Source organism: Microchirus variegatus (genome assembly GCF_963457635.1).
Source record: "Microchirus variegatus genome assembly, chromosome: 2".
Classification (NCBI taxonomy): domain Eukaryota; kingdom Metazoa; phylum Chordata; class Actinopteri; order Pleuronectiformes; family Soleidae; genus Microchirus; species Microchirus variegatus.
Window position 1 is genome coordinate 43,995,060 of NC_139803.1, and position 25,703 is coordinate 44,020,762.

Consider the following 25,703-nt stretch of genomic DNA (forward strand, 5'->3'; position numbering starts at 1 on the left):
GTGTGTGTGTAGAGATAAGCCTCTACGTGACTTCAGACACATGATGTGATTCCACACACACACACACACACACACACACATTATACAATCTACGTCAGCTTACACAGACTTTTCCTTGTGAAAACTGAAGTTTGTAAACCACTGATTTTCTCTATGGACTTTGGTGTGGGAGAGTGAGTGGTTTACACACTTCAGTTACTGCGAATTCGCTAACATTAACGACTAGCGTAGAGCAGCACCTGTGGAGGTTAACATGTGCTAATATTACCGACAATCACAAGCTAAGCATATGACTAGCATCTTTAAGTGGCTAATGTTAGCAAATGATAATATCATGACTTATCGATGACTAGCATTTTTTTATGTTAGCTAATAATAACCAACTTAACAAGCGACTGATACCCGCTAACCAGCCTCTGATTAACTTTAGCTAACTAATGTCGAACTAGCAGTTGCCTCTTGCAATGTAGTTAAGTTTAGCTAACCATAGCTAACAATTTGTGATACATATGTGATTAATTAGCGAATTAGCTAACATTAACGACTAGCGTAGAGCAGCACCTGTGGAGGTTAACATTAGCTAATATTACCGACAATCACAAGCTAAGCATATGACTAGCATCTTTAAGTGGCTAATGTTAGCAAATGATAATATCATGACTTATCGATGACTAGCATTTTTTTATGTTAGCTAATAATAACCAACTTAACAAGCGACTGATACCCGCTAACCAGCCTCTGATTAACTTTAGCTAACTAATGTCGAACTAGCAGTTGCCTCTTGCAATGTAGTTAAGTTTAGCTAACCATAGCTAACAATTTGTGATACATATGTGATTAATTAGCGAATTAGCTAACATTAACGACTAGCGTAGAGCAGCACCTGTGGAGGTTAACATTAGCTAATATTACCGACAATCACAAGCTAAGCATATCACTAGCATCTTTAAGTGGCTAATGTTAGCAAATGATAATATCATGACATATTGATGACTAGCATATTTTATGTTAGCTAATAATAACCAACTTGATAAGCGACTGATACCCGCTAACCAGCCTCTGATTAACTTTAGCTAACTAATGTCGAACTAGCAGTTGCCTCTTGCAATGTGGTTAAGTTTAGCTAACCATAGCTAACAATTTGTGATACATACGTGATTAATTAGCTAATTAGTTAACATTAACTACTAGCATAGAGCAGCACCTGTGGAGGTTAACATTAGCTAATATTACCAACAATCACAAGCTAAGCATATGACTAGCATCTTTAAGTGGCTAATGTTAGCAAATGATAATATTATGATATATCTTGACTTGCATTTTTTTTAGCTAATAATAACCAACTTAACTGTGACTGATACCAGCTAACCAGCTTACTTTAGCTAACTAATGTTGAACTAGGAGTTTGCTCTCACAATGTAGTTAAGTTTAGCTAACCAAAGCTAACAATTTGTTATACGTACGTGGTTAACAATAACTAACTTGGTATACTTTTTATAGACCATAATGCTTTGTAAAATCATGAATAAATTGCTAACTAGCTAACATTAACTACTAGCGCAGAGCACCTGCTGATACCCGCTAACCAGCATCTGGTTAACTTTAGCTAACTAATGTTGAACTAGCAGTAATTAGCCTCTTGCAACGTTGTTAAGTTTAGCTAACCATAGCTAACGATTTGTGATACGTACGTGGTTAACAATAACTTACATGGTGTATTTTTTTTATAGACCATAATGCTTTATAAACTGCTAATTAGCTAACATTAACTACTAGCGTAGAGCTTTAATAATGAAAACGCTTTAAAAAAGTATTTTGAAGACAGTAAAATAAGCTAAAAAAAAACTATTTTTGAAGCAGAAAACGAATCTCACTTTGAGAAAAGATATCACAGTAAACTTTAAAACTTTAATTATTTGCTAAAAACAATGTTTTTTGTGCTAATTCTACCATAAAAATCCTTTAATTCGGCTTCATCAGGTCCATGAAGACTCATTTTAAAGTAAATATGTCCTCGTTTTCCCATGTTTTAAAGAACTTTAAAGCACGTTTGTAGTGACTTAAACTCCAGCGACATCTTTAAAGACGTGGAACACTTTCATACGATCGACTTCCTGTGTCGGAAAAACAGTGAAATCAAACAAATCAAACAAACCGACGTCGTAAACGTCGTCTTCAAACGCGTCAGGAAAATCAAATTAGTCGTGGACAAATTTAACGACTTCTTCGACTTCCACGACGCGGTTTTTTAACATTTTAATCAACGACGTCTTCAGAGCGAGTTTTTAATGTGCGACGGTAAAAGAGTTTATGGATGTTCCGCTCTGCACCAATTAAGAAGAAGAAGAAGAAGAAGAAGGAGTTTGTTTTTTCTCCTCGTCTAAACTTACATTATCGTCACTGTTATCAAGAGGAGAGGAGGCGAGGCCAGAGGAGAGGAGGAGATAACTGAGGAGACATGAGGAGGAGGAGGAGGAGGAGGAAGAGGAGGCGGAGCCAAGTGCAGCCGTCAGACAGAGTTAAAGTGAGGACGCTGCAGGACGTTCACTCGTCTTTGTCTCTGAAATCAAGAGTTTGGACCAAAGTTAATTTGACATCACGGAAAAACACAAACAGGTGAGTTTGTTTTCATATTTATATTTATAATAATAACCTTTAACCTTTAAGACTGTAAATTATGCATTTTAATCTAATATAAATTATAAAATATAAAAAAATATAATAACATATGACATGTCAATAAGCTATAATTTAATGTTTTGTTACTCTAAACAATAAATAATGCAAAAGAAAATGATTATGAATATCAAAAAGTACTAAAAAGACACATTTATTAAAGCTATTTAGTATATATTTACTATATATAACATATATAACATGCTATTGTTTATTGTTATTGTTATTTTGTGAAATAAAAAGGAAATTATCCATTAAAAAACAAATATAATATATATAAAACAAACAAATTCATAAGGCATTTAAAGTCGTAAATATTTCAAACAGAAAATTTACATCACTTACATTGTTTATCAAAAAAATAATAACAAAAAATAGCTTAGATCAATATTTTTTATATGTTAAACCTGTAATAAAAACATAATTATGACGTTAAAACACAGTTTAACTGTGAAAAACATTATCATCATTACTGTAAACAATAAATAATGCAACAAAAACTCATTATTAATATCAAAAAGTACTAAAAAGACACATTTATCTGAGCTTTTTAGTATATTTTTACTATAGAACTATAACATGCTATTGTTTATTGTTATTTCTAGACGCTCTCAGTTACTCTACGTTTCTTTATTGTAAAATAAAAAAGGAAATTATTCATTAAAAAACAAATAGAATATATCAAAAAAAATTATTCATAAATCATTTAAAGTTGTGAATATTTCAAACAGAAAATTTACATCACTTACATTTTTTATCCAAAAAAATAGCTATAATTATGATGTTAAAACGCAGTTTAACTGTGAAAAACATTATCATCCATATTTACAGTAATACTTCTCTTGTCCACTAGGACCAGGTTTTCACAGAAAAACTGCAAAAGAACCCACGATTCTAAGAAAATTTATTTTTCTCAATGAAAAACATTAAATATAAATATACTTTTGTTCACGTCTACTAAACAACAAACTTGTTATTTCTTTTTTCTCAGAATCCTGAATCGCCTGAAAACCACCGAACATCTGGAGTCTCCAGAACGAGAAGGTTTCTGGACTCAGACCAGGTTTCCAGATTGGGGTTCAGAAAAGACTTGGTTTGTTCTAGACCTGCGGAGGGTTCAGGAACTCTCACCAGACTCCGGGTTCTTTTTCAAAATCATTGCACAGGATTCAGGTTCTGAAGCAGACGCCCAAGTTTGCTCTAGACCTACAAAGGGTTCAGGACTAACTGAAGACTGAACTCAAAGCCAGAGATTCAGAAAAGGATCAGTTTAGCAGACTTTGGTCTGTTCTGGACCTGCAGTGGATCCAGGATCAGAGCTGGAGATCCGGGAAAGGTTTCTTGAATCCCTTCTTAAGCAGATTTCTCACTGTCACCTAGATCTGCGGTGGGTTCAGGAACTAATCCAGGATTCTCAGTTGCATAAGATTCAGACAGTTTTGTGGTTCGGTTCCAAAGCAGGCACCCGAGACCTAGAAAGAGTTCTGGAACAGGTCGAGGACTCATTGTAGACTCAAGGTAGTCTATATCGGAAGGTCAAAGCCAGGGATTCAGAAAAGGTTTTAAAGGATCAGTTTAGCAGACTTTGGTCTGTTCTGGACCTGCAGTGGATCCAGAAAAGGTTTCTTGAATCCCTTCTTACGCAGATTTCTCATTATCATCTAGACCTGCGTTGGGTTCAGGAACTAATCCAGGATTCTCAGTTGACTCCAGGTTGTTTCTCTGGATTGGTTCAGACAGTTTTGTGAATCGGTTCCAAAGCAGGCACCCCAGCTTGCTCTAGACCTAGAAAGAGTTCAAGAACAGGTCCAGGACTCATTGTAGACTCAAGGTCGTCTTTATCGGAAGGTCAAAACCAGGGATTCAGAAAAGGTTTTTAAAGGATCAGTTTAGCAGACTCTGTAGTCTGTTCTGGATCTACAGTCGATCTGGATCAGAGCTGGAGATCCAGGAAAGGTTTCTTTAATCCCTTCTTAAGCAGATTTCTCATTGTCATCTAGACCTGCGTTGGGTTCAGGAACTGTTCCAGGATTCTCAGTTGACTCAGGAATGGTTGCGTAAGATTCAGACAGTTTTGGTTCCAAATCAGGCACCTGAGACCTAGAACAAGTTCAAGAACAGGTCCAGGACTCATTGTAGACTCAAGGTAGTCTATATCAGAAGGTCAAAGCCAGGGGTTCAGAAAAGGTATTTAAAGGATCAGAGGCGTTGTGTTCAGGGACTGTTTTAGGACTCTTTAAGTTTGCTAGAATGAGACCCGTGTTGGGTTCCAGGTCTGCATCCAAACATCGGACGGTTACCGCGTCGCTGCTGCTGCTGCTCGTCTGGTGTTCGGGTTGCATTCGTCCGGCTGGTTGCCGCGGTAACTTCTCATCCGAGTCTTCTCCGTCAGACGTCTCTGATTTCCACGGCACAGACTCACCGTCGCAGCCCGGACTCGAGCTTCACGTCCAGAACTCGGACCACGAAGATCCAAACCTGGTGCAGGAGACGGTGAACAAGCCGGTTTCCTCTCTGGATTCTCGCCTGGCGAAGTCCAAGCTCTTGAGCAAACTCAAACACGTCGTCAAACACGACAGAATTCCCCACTCGCCTTCCTCCAACTCGTCGGCGAAAGGTCGCGCGCGCCCGCCGTCGCCCCCTGGCTGCACCCGGGAGATGTCCATAAAAACGGCCTTCAAGTACATCAACACGGTGATGAGCTGCGCCATCTTCGCCGTGGGGATGATCGGCAACGCCACGCTGCTCAGGATCATCTGCCAAAACAAAAGCATGCGGAACGGACCCAACGCGCTCATAGCTAGCCTCGCGCTGGGAGACCTGCTCTACATCGCCATCGACATACCCATCACCGTCTACAAGGTAGGCTCGGTTTGTCGCTCCCTCGCGCTCGATATTGCGATATATTTCACGTTGTACGCCGCGTAAAGCAGCACCTGCGGAGGTTAACATTAGCTAATATTACCGACAATCACAAGCTAAGCATACGACTGGCATCTTTAAATGGCTAATGTTAGCAAATGATAATATCATGACATATTGATGACTCACATTTTTAATGTTGGCTAATAATAAACAACTCAATAAGAAACTGATACCAGCTAACCAGCATCTGGTTAACTTTAGCTAACTAATGTCAAACTAGCAGTTGCCTCTCGCAACGTAGTTAAGTTTAGCTAACCACTGCTAACGATTTGTGATACGTACGTGGTTAACAATAACTAACTTGGTATATTTTTTAAAGACCGTAATGCTTTGTAAAACCATGAATAAATCGCTAATTAGCTAACATAAGCTACTAACTTAGAGCAGCACCTGTGGAGGTTAACGTCCTAATATTACTGCCAATTACAAGCTAAGCATATGACTAGCATCTTTAAGTAGCTAATGTTAGCAAATGATAATATCATGACATATTGATGTTGATGTTGATATTGATGATATGTTAGCTTATAATAACCAACTCAATAAGCAACTGATACCAGCTAACCAGCATCTGGTTAACTTTAGCTACCTAATGTCAAACTAGCAGTTGCCTCTTGCAACGCAGTTAAGTTTAGCTAACCATAGCTAACGATTTGTGATACGTACATGGTTAACAATAACTAACTTGGGATATTTTTTATAGACCGTAATGCTTTGTAAAACCATGAATAAATCGCTAATTAGCTAACATTAACTACTAACTTAGAGCAGCACCTGTGGAGGTTAACATGTGCTAATATTACCAACAATCACAAGCTAAGCATATGACTAGCATCTTTAAGTAGCTAATGTTAGAAAATGATACCCGCTAACCAGCTTACTTTAGCCAACTGATGTCGAACTAGCAGCGACAATTAGCCTCTCGCAACGTGGTATGTTTTCATACCGCGTCATGATCAAGCTAACGAGAGGCTAACGAGAGGCAATGGTTCTCGAGTGTGCGTCCTCCGGTGTCATGAGTGTTTCACTCAGAAGGTCGAGTGTCACTGATAACACAACTAAAATACCCTCCGGAGATAACACACACACACACACACACACACACACACACACCAACAACAAGGTTGTATCACCATGTCTCTCTGTGTGTCTGTAGCTGTTAGCGATGCGGTGGCCATTCGCCGACAGCACCTTCGGTTTGTTCCTCTGCAAACTCTTCCCCTTCCTGCAGAAAGCGTCCGTCGGCATCACCGTCCTCAACCTGTGCGCTCTGAGCGTGGACAGGTAAGTCAAAGCTCGGCCCAACGTCCACTTCCTTTCAGACAGGAAGTGGTGAGCCGACAATCACAAGCTAAGCATATGACTAGCATCTTTAAGTTTTTTATGTTAGCTAATAATAACCAACTTAATACGCGACTGATACCAGCTAACCAGCATCTGGTTAACTTTAGCTAACTAATGTCGAACTAGCAGTTGCCTCTCACAACGTAGTTAAGTTTAGCTAACCATAGCTAATGATAAGTGATACGTATGTGGTTGACAATAACTAACTTGGTATACTTTTTAATGCTTTGTAAAATCATGAATAAACCACTAATTAGCTAACATTAACTACTAGCGTTAACATTAGCTAATATTAACGACAATCACAAGCTAAGCATATGACTAGCATCGTTAAGTGGCTAATGTTAGCAAATGATAATATCATGACATATCGATGACTAGCATTTTTTTATGTTGGCTAATAATAACCAACTTAATAAGTGACTGAGACCAGCTTACTTTAGCTATCTAATGTCGAACTAGCAGTGACAATTAGCCTCTCGCAACGTGGTATATTTTTTTTATAGACCATAATGCTTTGTAAACCGCTAATTAGCTAACATTAACTACTAGCCTAGAGCTTTAATAATGAAAACGCTTTAAAAAAGTCTTTTGAAGACAGTAAAATAAGCTTAAAAAGCTCTTTTTGAACCAGAAAACGAATCTCTTGTCCTCAGGTATCGGGCGGTGGTTTCCTGGTCCCGGGTCCAAGGCACGGGCGTTCCCATGGCGACGGCGGTGGAGATCGTGGCGATCTGGCTGCTGTCGGCGGCGCTAGCCGTGCCGGAGGCCGTCGGCTTCGACATGGTCAGCTTCGAGTACAAGAACCAGACGCTGAGGACCTGCATGCTGCAGCACCCGAAGACGCCGTTCATGACCGTGAGTGCGTTCGTTTACAGTCGGTGGCGTTTTAAAAGAGCAGGGAATGTGATCTGTGAATGATGGTGTGGACGATGCTGACCTGATGGTGGAACTCTCTAGAACACAGAAGCAGAAGGTGCCGGTTGAGTCCGGTTCTTGTTTGTTTAGGTTTGAAAGGGCGCGGCGTCTTCATCTGTGTTTACGACATCATTTCCTGTTGATGTCCCAGTCGTTGGTGGCCGACGTAAACAAACTGAGGCCAGGAAATGGAAAGTGATTCTGGGTCAGCTGACCTGGCTCTAGATCTTTAGATGGAGATTATGATCCAGGGAATTTAATGATGGCTCCACCGTGTCCTCGAAGAGTTTGTCAAGTTTCCAAAGTTCTAGAACTTCTAGATGAGAGTTCTGTCGGACTTTCAGAAGAGTTCTGGAACGACCAAAGTTCTAGTTTAACACATCGGTCTATTTTTGTGTTACTCCAGAAAGTTAACATGGTTCCAGAATGGTAGAAGAATTGCATGATGGTTCCACCACGTCCTTGAAGAGTTTGTCAAGTTTCCAAGGCTCTAGAACTTCTCAAAAAGATTTCTGTCAGAATTTAAGAAAAATCTAGAATGACCAAAGTTCTAGTTTAACACATCAGTCTATGTTCGAGTTACTCCAGAAAGTTAACATGGTTCTATAATGGTAGAAGAATTGCATGATGGTCCCACTACGTCCGTGAAGAGTTTGTCAAGTTTCCAGAGTTCTAGAACTTCTAGATGAGAGTTATGTCGGACTTTCAGAAGAGTTCTGGAACAACCAAAGTTCTAGTTTAACACATCGGTCTATGTTTGAGTTACTCCAGAAAGTAAACATGGTTCCAGAATGGTAGGAAAATTGCATGATGGTTCCACCATGTCCGTGAAGAATTTCCAAAGCTCTAGAACTTCTAGAAAAGAGTTCTGTCGTACTTTCAGAAGAGTTCTAGAACAATGAACAAACTGCGGTCAAGATGAAGAGATGAAGATTATGATCCAGGGAATTGCATGATGGGCCCACCGGTCTTTCTAGAAAACAGTTCTTTCGGAGTTTCAGAGGAGTTCTAGAACCATCAAACTGCGTCAAACTGCGGTGAACGTTCAGCACCATCGGTCAACTTTCAGGCCACGCGAAGATCTAGCGAGATGTCGAACACTCTTGACCACAGCACTCGCCTTCTCGGTGGTTAAAAAAGTTCTTGAATGATCCGGACACAGTTTCAGGGGTTTTGGAAGAACTCGTTGTGGTTCTTGAATGCTCTTGAACTGTCCTCGGGTCGCGTTACCTCTTCTCAGTGCATCTGATCTTCTCTGTGGTCCAGTTCTACCGCGACGCCAAGGACTGGTGGTTGTTTGGCTTCTACTTCTGCGTTCCTCTGGTCTGCTCCGTCGTCTTCTACGGCCTCATGACCTGCGAGATGCTGCGACACCAGAGAGGAAGTCTGAGGATCTCACTCAGCGAACACCTGAAACAGGTACACGCACATGCACATACGGTATATACATATATATATAGCTAGTATATTACTCAAGTTCACATCTGCCACTAGGGGACGAACAAGAACTTTACTTGATACCTGATGCACTTTGACAGTGAGCTGAATTTCTTGAGAAAAACTCGGAATGACTTGAAATTTACCATCATAATAGTCGGCATCGCCCTGAACAAGGATCCATTGAAAATATTTGCAAACATCTTGAGGAATAATTTAAATGAATTTTTGAAATTCAAAAAAACAAAAAGTATCTCGGAATGACTTGAAATTTACCATCATAATAGTCAGTAACGCCCTGAACAAGGATCAGTTGAAAATATTTGCAAAACTCTAAAGAAATAATTTTTACGAATTTTTTAAAATTCAGGAAATGATCCATTTACCCTGATGCACTTTGACAGTGAGCTGACTTTCTTCAAAAAAATTAAAAGTATCTCAGAATGACTTGAAATTCACCATCATAATAGTCGGCATCGCCCTGAACAAGGATCTGTTGAAAATATTTGCAAAACTCTAAAGGAATAATTTTAACAAATTTTTTAAATTCAGGAAATGGTTCATATGCCCTGATGCACTTTGACAGTGAGCTGAGTTTCTTCAAAAAAATAAAAAGTATCTCGCAATGACTTGAAATTTACCATCATAATAGTCGGCATCGCCCTGAACTAGGATCCGTCAAAAATATTTGCAAACCTCTGAAATAATTTTTTTTACGAATTTTTGAAATTCAGGAAATGATCCATTTGCCCTGATGCACTTTGACAGTGAGCTGACTTTCTTCAAAAAAATAAAAAGTATCTCGGAATGACTTGAAATTTACCATCATAATAGTCGGCATCGCCCTGAACAAGGATCAGTTGAAAATATTTGCAAAACTCTAAAGAAATAATTTTTACGAATTTTTTAAAATTCAGGAAATGATCCATTTGCCCTGATGCACTTTGACAGTGAGCTGAGTTTCTTCAAAAAAATAAAAAGTATCTCGCAATGACTCGAAATTTACCATCATAATAGTCGGCATCGCCCTGAACAAGGATCTGTTGAAAATATTTGCAAATCTCTGAAGGAATTTTTTTTACGAATTTTTGAAATTCAGGAAATTATCCATTTGCCCTGATGCACTTTGACAGTGAGCTGACTTTAGTCTCAAAAATAAAAAGTATCTCGGAATGACTTGAAATTTACCATCATAATAGTCGGCATCGCCCTGAACAAGGATCTGTTGAAAATATTTGCAAAACTCTAAAGGAATAATTTTAACAAATTTTTTAAATTCAGGAAATGGTTCATATGCCCTGATGCACTTGAAAGACAGTGAAGTGACTTTCTTCAAAAAAACAAAAAGTATCTCGGAATGACTTGAAATTTACCATCATAATAGTCGGCATCGCCCTGAACAAGGATCTGTTGAAAATATTTGCAAATTGCTAAAGGAAAATTTTTTATGAATTTTTGAAACTCAGGAAATGTTCCATTTGCCCTGATGCACTTTGACAGTGAGCTGAGTTTCTTCTCAAAAACAAAAACTATCTCAGAATGACTTGAAATTTACCATCATAATAGTCGGCATCGCCCTGAACAAGGATCCGTTGAAAATATTTGCAAAACTCTGAAGGAATATTTTTAACGAATTTTTGAAATTCAGGAAATGATCCTTTTACCCTGATACAGTGAGCTGACTTTCTTCTCGAAAACAAAAAGTATCTCGGAATGACTTGAAATTTACCATCATAATAGTCGGCATCGCCCTGAACAAGGATCAGTTGAAAATATTTGCAAAACTCTAAAGAAATAATTTTTACGAATTTTTTAAAATTCAGGAAATGATCCATTTGCCCTGATGCACTTTGACAGTGAGCTGACTTTCTTCAAAAAAATTAAAAGTATCTCGGAATGACTTGAAATTTACCATCATAATAGTCGACATCGTCCTGAACAAGGATCAGTTGAAAATATTTGCAAATCTCTGAAGGAATTTTTTTTACGAATTTTTGAAATTCAGGAAATTATCCATTTGCCCTGATGCACTTTGACAGTGAGCTGACTTTCTTCTCGAAAACAAAAAGTATCTCCGAATGACTTGAAATTTACCATCATAATAGTCGGCATCGCCCTGAACAAGGATCCGTTGGAAAAATTTGCAAACCTCTTAACAAATAATTTTAACGAATTTTTGAAATTCAGGAAATTATCCTTTTACCCTGATGCACTTTGACAGTGAGCTGATTTTCTTCAAAAAAATAAAAAGTATCTCGGATTTACTTGAAATTTACCATCATAATAGTCGGCATCGCCCTGAACAAGGATCAGTTGAAAATATTTGCAAAACTCTAAAGGAATAATTTTAACAAATTTTTTAAATTCAGGAAATGGTTCATTTGTCCTGATGCACTTTGACAGTGAGCTGAGTTTCTTCAAAAAAACAAAAAGTATCTCGAAATGACTTGAAATTCACCATCATAATAGTCGGCATCGCCCTGAACAAGGACACTTTGACAGTGTCAGAGATACTTCCAAAGATTTTGTGTTAGCGTTAGCTCACTGAACACCCAAAGTGACGGACAGTTTACACGACAATGCACGAGCTACAGCTAAGATGCTAACTGTGTGTTTGCAGCGTAGAGAAGTCGCCAAAGCTGTTTTCAGTCTGGTGTTCATCTTCGCCCTCTGCTGGTTTCCGCTGCACCTGAGTCGCCTGCTGAAGAGAACCATCTACAAGTCCCATGATGCTCGCCGCTGCGACTTGTTAAAGTAGGTGCACAGCGTTAGCATTAGCATTAGCCTGCTTTTTTGTTGTTTTTTTTAAAGGTGTATCTTCGTCGTTAGCGTCGCTGTAAAAAAAAAACAACGTTGTTTTTGTTTGTTTTTGTGCCAGTTTCCTGTTGGTGTTGGACTACTTCAGCATCAACATGGCCACCGTCAACTCCTGCATCAACCCCATAATACTCTACTTTGTCTCCAAGAAGTTCAAAAACTGCTTCAAGGTAAAAGTTTTCCCCGAGTCACTGTGACATCACGGCGAGGTCACGGGGTCAGAGGGCGTGAGACAGAGATAACGTTAGATAACAGTGTGTGAGTGTGTGTGTGAGAGAGAGAGCCTTTGATAAATGAAGTGAGCAGTGACATGTTGCTTTAAAGGGGCATTCCACCGTTTTCACTCTTAAAGGTTTGTTTTGTCCTGATACAGCTGTAGCTTTAGTCAGAGCGACTAAAGCTAGGTATCAGTCACGATGTTTTCCTTTGGTTTAGGTTTGTTTACGGAACGGTTCAGTACTTCCTGTCTGTCACAATATCGCAATCGCAACTTAAATATCGTGATAATATCGCATTGTGACTTAAATATCGCGATAATATCACATCGTATCTTAAATATTGTAATATTATCATATCGTGATAATATCATGTTAATATTGCGATAATATTGTATCTTGACTTAAATATCGTGAAAATATCGTGATAATATTGCAATATCACATCGTGGCTTAAATATCGTGATAATATTGCACCGCGACTTAAATATCGTGATATGATCGCAAGAATATCACATTGTATCTTAAATATTGTGATATTATCATACTGTGACTTAAATATTGCGATAATATCGTATCTTGACTTAAATATCGTGATAATATCGCATTGTGACTTAAATATTGTGATATCGCGATAATATCACATCGTATCTTTATTTTGTGATATTATCATTTCGTGACTCCAATATCTTGATAATATTGCGATAAAATCATATCTTGACTTAAATATGGTGAAAATATCGTGATAAAAGTGCAATATCACACCGTGACTTAAATATTGTGATATCGCAATAATATCACATGGTACGTCACATATCACATATTATCATATCGTGACTTCAATATCGCGATAATATTGCGATGATATCAAGATAATATCGCATAGTGACTTAGATATTGTGATAATATCGCAATAATATCACATCGTATCTTGAATAATATGATATCATATCGTGACTTCAATATCGCGATAATATTGCGATAATATCGTATCTTGAATTAAATATCGGGATAATGTTGTGATGATATCGAGATAATATCGCATTCTGACTTAAATTTCGTGATATCATGATAATATCACATCCTATCTTAAATATTGTGATATTATCATGTCGTGACTTAAATATCGTGATAATATTGCTACAATATTGCATCATAACTTCAATATCGTGATAATATTGTGATAATATCGTATCTTGATTTAAACACCTTTTTTTTCTTCAACTTGTGAAGCGCGCGACGTTAGCCGAGCGACGCGACGACGGTCCCACAATGCACTTCTTCTGCAACATGTGACACTGGCTCCAGAAACACGGTGTGTGTGTGTGAGTTGGATGTTGCATTATGGGAAATGTAGGCTGTAGCATTCATTCATTCATTCATTTCTTATTGAGTAAAAGAGTGAAATGAGTGGAATTCCCCTTTAACCTGACTCTCTCTCTCTCTCTCTCTCTCTCTCCAGTCGTGTCTGTGTTGCTGGTGTCACTCTACCTCTCTCTCTAACAGTGTGATGCCTCTTCACCACGGGACGAGTCAGCAATACAAACACACTGAGCACTGAGAGAGAGAGAGAGAGAGCGAGAGAGAGAGAGAGAGAGAGAGAGAGAGAGAGAGAGAGAGAGAGAGCATCTGTTATATTTACTATTTAAAAACATTGATTATTTATGATATAAATGTGAAGTCAGAGACTCACCAGCGCCCTCCAGAGGCTGATTCTCTTCATTACACTCACTGTTGTTGTTGTTGTTGTTGTTGAATAATGTCACATATTCATCAGGATCATTAGCATAAATGTTGTTTTTTTTATTCTAACATTAACGTCGATCACTAAAGTCTGTGTTTGTTTGTTTTCCTGATTAAAATCATCAACACTCTACAATCACTGAGTCTGTGTAATAACATCTACATCACTTTAGAACAACATGGACACGTCTTTAAACCACTCACTCTGCCACACCAAAGGCCAGCTTTACAGAGGAAATAATAATGATAATAATAATAACGATAATGATGATAATTTAATGATAATAATAATGATGATGATGATAATAATAATGATATTAACAACAATAATGATGATAATACTGATAATAATAATAATAATATTACTGATAATAATAATAATAATGATGATGATAATAATGATGATAATAATAATAATAATATTATTATTAATAATGACAATCATTATAATAATGATGATAATAATAATAATAATAATATTATTAATAATGACAATAATTATTATAATAATTATAATAATAATAATGATGATAATAATAATGATAATAATGATAATACAGATAATAATAATAATACTGATAATAATGATGATAATACTGATAATATTAATAATAATAATAATAATAATAATAATGATAATAATAATAATAGTGATAATAATAATAATAATACTGATCATAATAATAATCATTATTATGATTATTATTATAATCATAATACTGATAATAATAATAATAATAATAATAATAATAATAATAATAATAATAATGATAATAATAATAATAATGATGATAATAATAATAATAATAATAATGATAATAATAATAATAATAATAATAATAATAATAATAATAATGATAATAATAATAACACTGATAATAATAATAATGATGATGATAATAATAATAATAATAATAATAATTATAATCATCAGTCCTTTAACTCATGTCAAAATGAATAAAACTTTATAATGTAATTTAAAGAAGTTTCTGCCTTTAATGTATTTAATGAAGGTGAAAACACTTTATATAACTATGACTTTAACATGCTTTTATTTTGAAAGTGTCTTTCCACTGTCCTGTGAAAGTGAAAGTAAGAGTTTGATGAAGAAGAAGAAGAAGAAGATGAAGAAGAAGGTGACGCAGACGTTTAACTGCGCGTGAAGAAAGCGGAGGAAAAAAAGACGATTTTTAAGGTAAAGAAGTGAAATAAAATAATGAAATATGACGATGTTTGTGATTTCACCGCGCGCGCGCAGGGTTTGTGCGTCTGTTGAGTGTGTGTTTGTGTGCGGGTGTGTGTGTGTGTGTGTGTTCAGTAAGTTTACTGCGTAACAACAACAGGCAGACATTTTGAAAAAATAAGGATAAAAGTTTATATCCATTTAACATCGATATATTGAATATATACATATACATATATGTATATGTATATACACATATATATATGTGTATATATATATGTATAAATATATATATTTATGTAAATGGAGAGAGATCGACGCACGCGGAGAGAGAGAGAGACGCACGTGAAAATCAATGTGCGTTTATTACGGTAAAGCTCGTGGTCTCGAGGACAAAGACGTATTCATGTGTTTTCTTCTGCTCATTTTTATCATTAACCTGATGTTTGTGAACAACTTTAACAAATAAAACCTTTACTTTGTCTTAATTTTAACATCCTAACAACACGATTTTAATATTGTTTATATTAATATTGTGTAATATTTTTTTCATCTGCAGGTGATGGATGGGTTTCAAAATAAGAGCACAGATTGGTTTCCATCGTTTTGTTATTGAGTTGAAAATAATCTTTATTTTAGTTATTATAATAATAATAATATTTTTTTCTTTTTTAATTCGAGTAATTTGTCTGATTTTATTGAGGAAAATGGAAAATAATTTTCAAAATAAATCAGAAACAAGTCATAATAAAAATATTTTTATGATTTTATTTATTTCTGTTGTTTTTGTTGTTTATAGAATTTTGAGATAAAAGTATCGTATTAATAATAAAAGTCTGTTAATTATAATATATAATAATAATAATTAAATGTATGGACTGAAAACAAACTTTAATGAATGAGTGAATTCATGTGTGAATGTTTGTGTTTCAGCTGCAGAAATGAGTGCGAGGAGGAAGAGGAGGAAGACGAGCGTCAGCGACGCGTCTGAACCCACAGCTCGGTAAATGAAGAGGAAGTCAACAAAACTTCAAAATAAAACAATGACTTCTTGTAAAAAAAATTTTTTTTTTTACTGACTCATTAATTCATTTTGAATCAACAGAATTGGTCATTTTCTTAAAATAAAGAAGAAGAAAAACCTATTTCAGCTTGTCTACACTGCCCCCCTGTGGCAAAAAAAACGTTTTACACAGATTATTTTTATTATTTAAAATTTTATTTTTATTTTACTGTTGACTCATTCATTCATTCATTCATATTATTATTTGCAAAACAAGTCCACTTAACTGCAGCACACATTCACGTTCACTGTGGTTTAGAAAAATACTTTATATTTTCTAATTCTGTGGTTTTTTTAAAAAAGGACTGACTGTAATGTTTGTTTAGTTATTTTAAGTTCATGTAAAAGTATAAAATATTTTCTCTTACAGTTTACAGAGGACAGAAGATGAGTCCATCACCCCTAGTGGTGACTCGTTGAAGAGCATGAACATACCAACGAACTTCAGTGATGAGAAACCACACAGGTAACGTTTACACTGTTGTTCTGCAGATTACGTTTCAACTAAGGTTTACTTCTTGCACACACTGCCCCCAAGTGGCCAAAATATTGAGATACCACTAACTCACCATTGGTGCTGTTGATGTGTTGTAGTTCAGTCCAGTCCATGTTTTCCAGTGGTGACTCTTTGAAGAGCATGAACATACCAACTAACTTCAGTGATGAGAAACCAAAGAGGTAACGTTTACACTTTGTTGTTCTGCAGATTAAGTTTCTCTAAATCGACACATTTGTATCATTAAATATCAACAAACCTGTTGGATCAACCTGAGGACAACTCGTTAGGTTTACTACATGCACACACTGCCCCCAAGTGGCCAAAATATTGAGATACCACTAACTCACCATTTGTGCTGTTGATGTGTTGCAGTTCACAGACGAGTGCAGTCCAGTCCGTGTTTTCCAGTGGTGACTCGTTGAGGAGCCTGGACATACCACCTCTCTTCAGTGATGAGAAACCAAAGAGGTAACTTGCTATGCTATTTTACAGGTTTACCATGAAAAGCAACAAATGAGAAGCAAAATTTCCCCACCGTGTTTAATGCTAATAATGCTATTAGCCAACTCATTTAGCTTCTGAAATTAGCCTCTTGTTCTGGTAGCACGAACTACACTGAGGAAATAGAATCTACCATGTGCTTCCAGAGATAACTTTCTCAAAAAGTTTTGGATGTAGTTGCTACATGGGTTAATTGTGTGTGATTGGTTGTACTACTTACAGTGACCTGCAGGTGGAGCAACCCAGCCGTTCAGTGGACAGTGAGGATCCAGGTCTCTCAACCTGGGACGAGTCAGATTCACTCAAGGGAAAAAAAGAATCCAGAAAAGATTCCACATTTTTCAAAAACGGTAAATACTTACCTAAAATGTGAATTTTACAAAATTGTGAACAAATTGGAGGTGAATTTTGCAAAAATTTGGGCAAGTTGGAGGTGAATTTTACAAAATTGTGGGCTAATTGGGGTGAATTTTACTAAATTGTGGGCAAATTGGAGGAGAATTTTACTAAATTTTGAACAAATTGGAGGTGAATTTTACAAAAAAATTTATGAAATTGGAGGTGAATTTTACTAAATTGTGGGCAAATTGGAGGTGAATTTTACTAAATTTGAACAAATTGGAGGAGAATTTTACAAAATTTTGAACAAATTGGAGGTGAATTTTACTAAATTGCAAACGAATTGGAAGTTAATTTTTTAAGATTTTTGGCAAAATGGAGGTGAATTTTACAAAATTGTGAACAAAACTGTGATTCACCACGTTCTTGTCAAACTTATGTTCAGAAATATGTGGACTAAAGACATTTCTAATCATTTATTTGCTTCTTACAGTGGACAATCCTCTTTCAAAGCTCAAGCAACGTTTCAAAAAAGATATGAAAACTAAATTTAACTGGACGTCTGAAGGTAACAGTGAGCGCACGAGTCCTCTTGACAACATCTACACAGAACTTCACATCATACCTGGAGAGACTAAAGAGCCACTTGGAGAACACGAGTTCAGTCATCTTGAACGTAAACGGAGAGAATCCAAATCGAGTAAAATCACGCTCAACGATATCTTCAGACCTTTGTCTGGACAAACGTTAAAAGGCCAAAGAGTCGTTCTGACGAAGGGCAACGCTGGCATCGGAAAGTCTTTTTCTGTGCAGAAATTCATTCTTGATTGGGCCAAAGGAGAAGCTAACCAGGAGTTTGACTTCGTCTTCTATCTTCCTTTCCGAGAGATGAATTTGTGTTCAGATATGAAGAGTTTGCACATGCTCCTGACAGAGTTCCACCCTGCGCTCAGCGATTTGAAGAATCCCGATCGTTACGCCCAAGCAAAGATCGTGGTGATCCTGGACGGACTGGACGAGAGCAGACTGGACTTGGAGTTTGAGAACATTCAGAAGATCACATCTCTCACTGAAGTGACAACCCTAAAAGTTCTCCTTGCAAATCTAATCCAGAAAAACCTTCTCCCAGAGTCAAACATCTGGATAACTTCCCGGGCAGTCGCAGCCCATCAGATCCCCACGAAGTACGTCCACATGGTCACAGAGATCAGAGGCTTCAACGACGCCCAAAAACGTTTATATTTCAAGAAGAGATTTAGCTCCGACTTGAGTCTCGCTGAAAGGATCATTTCACACATCGAGTCTTCACATTGTCTGGACATTATGTGTCAGATCCCGATCTTCTGCTGGATCTCTGCCATTTTATTTCAGGAAGTTTTCGACGGAGACAAGAACGTTGAAATTCCTCAAACCCTGACAGAGATGATGGCGTATTACCTGTTTGTTCAGTCAAAGCGCAAAAGCGCAAAATACGGCTACGCGAAGAAGGAGGAGAACTTTCCGGAGACTCAGAGAGAATTTCTGTTGAAACTCGGCAAACTGGCTTTTGTTCATCTGCAGAAGAACAGCCTGATCTTCTACGAGGAAGACCTGGAAGCCTGTGGCATCGACGTAGCAGAAGCATCAGAGTTCTGCAGCAAAGTTCTTCGGGAGGAAGACGTTTTCTCCCAGAGGAAGGTTTACTTCTTCGTTCATCTGACCATACAAGAGTTCTTTGCAGCAGTGTACGCGTACGACTGTCTCACCGCCAAGAAAACATCGGAGCTGAAGACAACGGAGCTCTTCAACTTCCTCCACCCGAAGGACCAAGACTACACTTTGCTGGAGCTTCTGAAACTCACAGTGGAGACCGTGTTGCAGAAGGAGAAAGGCCACCTGACGTACTTCCTGCGATTCCTCCTTGGCCTCGTGGTCGAAGCCAATCGCAAAGTCCTCAAACATCTTCTCAAAACTCCAGACACGAGCCAAGACGTCGACAAGAAAATCCTGACTTACCTCAAATCCCTCCGGAGAAAGACTCTCCCTCCAGACGTCAGCATCGCCCTCTTCAGGACCATGGTGGAGATGAGAGACCATAAAGTCAAAGACGAGATTGAGGACTATCTGAAGACTAAAGAGTTTGACACCGCCTTGACTCCCTTGCATTGCTCTGCACTGGCCTTCATGCTGCAGGTGTCCAAGAAAGATCTGGAAGTGCTGGATCTGAAGAGCTACAACACGACAGAGGAGGGCAGGAGGAGGCTGATACCGGCGATGAGGAGCAGCAAGAAGGCCATGTAAGTTTATGAAAGGCTAACAGTGACATCACAGAGGTTTAGAAGAAGAGATGAAGCTACCTGATGATCTGGCTCTCCAAGAGACAGCAGCAATAAGTCATCTATTAACTAGAACCCGTCTTATTGGTCCTCATCTAAGTATCAGCAAGGTTGCGTGGAGGTTGGGAAGAAGGTCCAGGTCCATCCTGGTCCGTCCCAGTGCCTCGTTCCTTCTCCCAGGGTAGTGGTAGTAGTAGTGCATCTGACCAAGTTTCTTGACGTTAGGTCTGGAGATGGTCCTCAGGTGCTGCTCAGTGGCTGCACACTGCTTCTAGTTCTAGAAAGGTTCCTTGTCGAAGGAACCACAGATCACGATTGACTCCAACATTCGCTCTTAAATAATCTGATCTCGGTATTTATCGTTATCTTCTTGGGCTGCAAACATCCCTCTGAAGGTCCAACGATGAGTTTGGGCAGTCAGTGAGTTGGCGATGGGTCTTGCTGCTTGTCCTTCGTACTCATCGATGCATGTCTTCATATTCTAAACCTGTTTTCCCGCCTCTAGACTAGTGGACTGTAACGTGACGATAGACTGGGTGGAACACATGGCCTTCTGTCTCAGGTTCCCCAGTTCTCCACTGAGAGAGCTGGACCTGAGCAACAATGACCTGACGGATTCAGGAGTAGAGAAACTCTGCGAAGGACTGCGGAGTCAGTGCTGTCGACTGAAGACACTCAGGTATCTAACCAACAACGATGCTAACGTGGACATGGATTCAGTCTTTGGGTGGACGACACTTCTCAAAATGTCTTAACTTTGGGAATCTGTCTTAATCGCTGTAGTTGCTGCTGATTGACCAAAGTTCTGCACTTCCTTTTCCTCAGGTTGTCAGGTTGTCTCATCACAGAGATCGGATGTTCTTCTCTAGCCTCGGCTCTGAGGTCCAACCCTTCTCATCTGAGGGAACTGGACCTGAACTACAATGATCCAGGAGACTCTGGGATCAAACTTCTCACCGAGCTGAAGAACGACCCACAGTTCCAGCTCAGCGACCTCCGGTAAATATCGTCTTAGTTGTCTTCTGAAACTTTGTTTTGTTTGCCCTAAGTTTGTCTTCAGGTGTGGATTTACTGCAATTAAAACTGGTACCAACTGATGTTTGCTCTGACCTTGAGGGGCAGTGTTGAGCCTTCATCCACAGCTATAGACATTAAGTCTTCAGAACTTGGTGATTATCAAGTCCTAGAACAGTTCTGCACTTCTGCTCGTCCTTCTGTTAAAGTATCGTCACACTTTGGACTTTTCTTCTCGACGAGATCTTAACCCTCATTTCTCTCGACAGTGTCGACCATCGTGGAAGTCGCTGGACGCAGCCAGGATTGAAGAAATGTAAGTTTGAACGTTTTGCTGAAGGTTCAAAGACGTCGGCAGCTCCATGGTCTGGTTCCATGTGTTGATGATGATTGTTTTCTTCTGTCCAGACGCCTGTGAACTCAGTCTGGATCCCCTCACAGCTCATAAGAACCTCCTGCTCTCCAGTAACAACAGTCAGGTGACCTGGACGACTGAAGAGCAGTCGTATCCTGATCATCCGCAGAGGTTTGATCGGCTCCCTCAGGTTCTGTGTCTGCAGCCTCTGAACCGCGGACGCTTCTACTGGGAGCTGGAAGTGTCGGAGCCCTTCAACGCCGGAGTGACGTACGCAACCATCGGGAGAAAGGGCGACGTGGACGACTGCAGGCTGGGCTTCAGTGAGAAGTCCTGGAGTCTGAGATGTTCCAGCAACGGCTGTTTCATTCTGCACTCCAACATCAAAATGGCCGTCACCTCCCTGTGTCAGCGCTCCAGTCGGATGGCGGTGTATCTGGATTGGTCGTCTGGAACTCTGTCCTTCTACAGAGTCACCTCTGACAAACGGCTTCACCTCCACACCTTCAGGGAAACCTTCACTGAGCCGCTCTATGCTGCAGTGGAGCTTTCAGACCCACAATCCTCTGCGTCTGTGTCTAAACTACAGTGATGGGGTTTGTTTTGGTTTGGTTTTGGTTTAAACGAGCACTTTAAGAAGTGTGCTGTGTTTTTGTTGTGTGTTTTTGTTGGTTGTGTTTTGATCGTGAATCATTTCAGACAGATCATTAATTTACTTTGACTGTGTAAAATTGCCGACTTTTGTTCTTTCGGATTGACGTTCCTGGAGCTAGCTTCTCAGATCGAGTCAAGCTAACGATCAGAACGCGTGTTTTGCATCCGAATTATTCGCAGCGCGTCCAGTGTGCAAAGACCTTAACTGTTACATGCTAACAAAAACATTTTCATTATGATACGCGACAAATTTTTTTGAGCTAAAGGCTACAAAAGTTAGCTCATGTAGCCTGATTATATTTTCCATCACTTTGACCAAACAAGATCTGTAACAGGCGACAAGTAGCGTTATGTTTCTGCGTATGTATTAGAGCTAATACGCTTAAGCTAACGGCGAACATGCTCATAAAGTAGGTGAAGACTTGTATTTTCCCTATGTTTTAACTTTACTTACGCGTAAGAAGTTATGGTATAGTACATGTAAGTGAAATATCACGTAAATATGCAGACATTTTTTAATTAGCTTCAACACGCGACGACAAAGCGTACAATTGCCGTCTTCTTTTATATTTTCCACCAATTAGTGTTTGTGACTTAAACCAGGTCTTATCTGTAACTTGTAAGATGTTGTGCTATATTTTACATCAAATGTAACCCGCTAATGTATTTCAGCTACATGCTAACATGACAATGTTGTTTATACTGTAAATAGCGCAGACATTTGTTCATTAGCTTCAACTCAAAGCTGACGATGTTTGCCTTTTTATGACAAATCACACGACAATCGTCTTGTTTAAAGTGAAGTAAAGCAAAATTTTGAGTTAGCTAAAGCTAACGCGACTGTAAAGACGCTGAATCTTACTTTGTTTAAGGAGGTTTTTTTTTGTTAGAAAAAAGAAAAACAAAGAAAAAGTCTCTGAAAGTCTGATTTCTTTATACGAACGCTAACAAACGCTAACGTAAACGTAGATAAACAACATTCATGAAAACTGTTAGCGGTTAAACCACCGCTAAATGTTAGCGGTGGTTTCTTTTTCACCGCGACGTCGTCACGTCATCATCTCAGAAGTGATAACGACTCTGTCTGTTATCGCTGATTCTTCTGATTTCAACTTCTGTAAAAAAAGAAAATTGCTCATTATTTTGCTGTTTTCTCGTCACTGATCACATTTTTACACTTTTTAAGAAATGTAAAGTTTTATTCATGGTTTGAGAAATTCAATGTTTTTTGTTTTTTCAAACCTCTGACATCCACACAAACACACATACACACACAAACACATACACACATGCACAGACACATACACACACAAACACATACACAACCACACACATACACAATCACACACACACACACATGCACAAACACATGAACACATACACACACATACACAACCACACACATACACACATGCACAACCACATACACACACAAACACATACACAATCACACACATGAACAAACACATACACACATGCACAAACACATACACACATGCACAAACACATACACACACATACACAACCACACACATGCACAAACACATACACACATGCACAAACACATACACACACATACACAACCACACACGTGCACAAACACATACCCACATGCACAAACACACATACACACACACTAATTCGTAGTAGTTTAAATGTTTCCAGCTGTTTTAACAACACTTTGTGTTTTCTCTGTTTTACTTTTTCACGTTGTATAAGAATCTTTGTAATAACAACTTTATAAAAAACATTAAACTTCTGTCTGGATTATTATTATTATTCATGTTTTTATTAATGTTGTTATTGTGCTTCGTAAGGTTTGACTGACAGTGGAGGGCGGGGCCGACAGTGGAGGGCGGGGCCGACAGTGGAGGGCGTGGCCAACAGCTGGGACCCAATGATCAGATAACACATTTATCTCTGGAAATTAATTATAATAATAATAATAATAATAATAATGATAATAATGAATAAAGAAAACGTGTTTGGGCCCAAACTAAATCTCCTGTGACTCATGTGTGGAACATGAGCCAGTGTTTGAGAACCACTGTTCTCTGTTTGAGTAGAAAAAAAAAGAGTGAGTGATTTAAAATTCAGTGACAGACAAAAGAGAGAGAGAGAGAGAGAGAGAGAGAGAGAGAGAGAGAGAGCGAGGTAGACAAAGAGAGAGAGGGAGGAGGAGGGGTGAAGAGACTCTCTCTCTGCTGCAGCGGCCATGCTCTCTCTCTCTCTCTCTCTCTCTCTCCGGTCACTCCTCCTCCTCCTCCTCTTCCTCCTCCTCCGCCGGTGTGAACCGCCTGCTGCAGCCGCCGGTGCATCGCTGCATCCCGGGTTAGCGGAGCGGGTCGGGCCGGGTGTGTGCGGGGTCTGCGCGAGGACAGAGATCCTGCGGTTCCGGTTCCGTCTGCGGTGAAAAGAGAAGAAGAAGAAAGAGGAAGAAGAAAGAAAAGAGAAGAGAAGAGAAGACTCCATAGCAACAAACCGGTTCTACGGCGTTATTGGTAGGTGCCTCCCTCTCCCTGTGTGTGTGTGCGTGCGTGCGCGTGTGCGTGTGTGTGCGCGTGTACTGATGGAGTCAGTGCATTGACGGTGATCCTGCAGTGAAACGTGTGAACGTCGCATTTTTATTGCGACGCTTATTTTAATTTCACTGTAAATCAATGAGCGTCATGTTTATCTCTGTGATTTTATTATGTTTATTTATCTTTTATCTCATATTTTATAATTATTCATAATCACACATACACACACACACACACACACACATATTACTACATAAATACAGTATGTTTTTAAAGCGGCGGTTGTGTGTACTGTGACAGTGAGGACTGTGCTGTGTGCGCCCCCTGCTGCTCACAACCACACTGACACATAAAGGTCTATCCTGAAAAAAGAATTTAAAGAAAAGAACAAAAGATTCCCCTGATAATAAACCACTCACTCTCCTCACACCAAAGTCCACAGAGAAAACCAGTGATTTTAACATCACAGGGACACAGGAGCTGCTGGTCCTCTGCTGCCTCGTGTGGTCACTTTGTGTCACTGAGTTAAGTCTGAAGTAAATATTTTAAAAGCCGAATTCACTAAAATGTGGTGTGGGAGAGTGAGTGACTTTGGTGTGGGAGAGTGAGTGACTTTGGTGCGGGAGAGTGAGTGACTTTGGTGTGGGAGAGTGAGTGACTTTGGTGTGGGAGAGTGAGTGACTTTGGTGCGGGAGAGTGAGTGACTTTGGTGCGGGAGAGTGAGTGACTTTGGTGTGAGAGAGTGAGTGACTTTGGTGTGGGAGAGGGAGTGACTTTGGTGCGGGAGAGTGAGTGACTTTGGTGTGGGAGAGTGAGTGACTTTGGTGTGGGAGAGTGAGTGACTTTGGTGTGAGAGAGGGAGTGACTTTGGTGTGGGAGAGTGAGTGACTTTGGTGTGGGAGAGTGAGTGACTTTGGTGTGGGAGAGGGAGTGACTTTGGTGTGGGAGAGGGAGTGACTTTGGTGTGGGAGAGTGAGTGACTTTTGTGTGGGAGAGTGAGTGACTTTGGTGTGAGAGAGTGAGTGACTTTGGTGTGGGAGAGGGAGTGACTTTGGTGTGAGAGAGTGAGTGACTTTGGTGTGAGAGAGTGAGTGACTTTGGTGTGAGAGAGTGAGTGACTTTGGTGTGGGAGAGTGAGTGACTTTGGTGTGGGAGAGTGAGTGACTTTGGTGTGGGAGAGTGA

General features: G+C 39.0%; 2 protein-coding genes across 3 annotated transcripts; both read left to right on the plus strand.

Annotated features, from left to right (window-relative positions):
* Positions 1–4,926: 4,926 nt before the first annotated feature.
* On the plus strand, positions 4,927–13,893 carry LOC310942374 (endothelin receptor type B-like; the record flags this gene model as incomplete). Its single annotated transcript, XM_083907754.1, has 7 exons — positions 4,927–5,538; positions 6,758–6,885; positions 7,602–7,803; positions 9,130–9,282; positions 11,921–12,054; positions 12,179–12,287; positions 13,795–13,893. 7 exons carry the CDS (start codon positions 4,927–4,929, stop codon positions 13,891–13,893), a joined length of 1,437 nt encoding a protein of 478 aa, XP_083763880.1.
* A 1,268-nt stretch (positions 13,894–15,161) lies between these two features.
* On the plus strand, positions 15,162–23,765 carry LOC310924146 (NLR family CARD domain-containing protein 3-like). Of its 2 annotated transcripts, XM_083885791.1 has the most exons (11): positions 15,162–15,270; positions 16,192–16,261; positions 16,692–16,787; positions 16,916–16,999; positions 17,193–17,288; positions 17,544–17,671; positions 18,154–19,936; positions 20,481–20,654; positions 20,801–20,974; positions 21,259–21,305; positions 21,398–23,765. In XM_083885791.1, the coding sequence occupies exons 2-11, from the start codon at positions 16,200–16,202 to the stop codon at positions 21,934–21,936; spliced, it is 3,183 nt and encodes a 1,060-aa protein (XP_083741917.1). In that variant the 5' UTR covers positions 15,162–15,270; positions 16,192–16,199; the 3' UTR covers positions 21,937–23,765. The 2 variants fall into 2 exon arrangements, with proteins under 2 accessions (XP_083741917.1, XP_083741918.1); XM_083885792.1 differs by lacking the exon at positions 17,193–17,288.
* Positions 23,766–25,703: the final 1,938 nt, after the last annotated feature.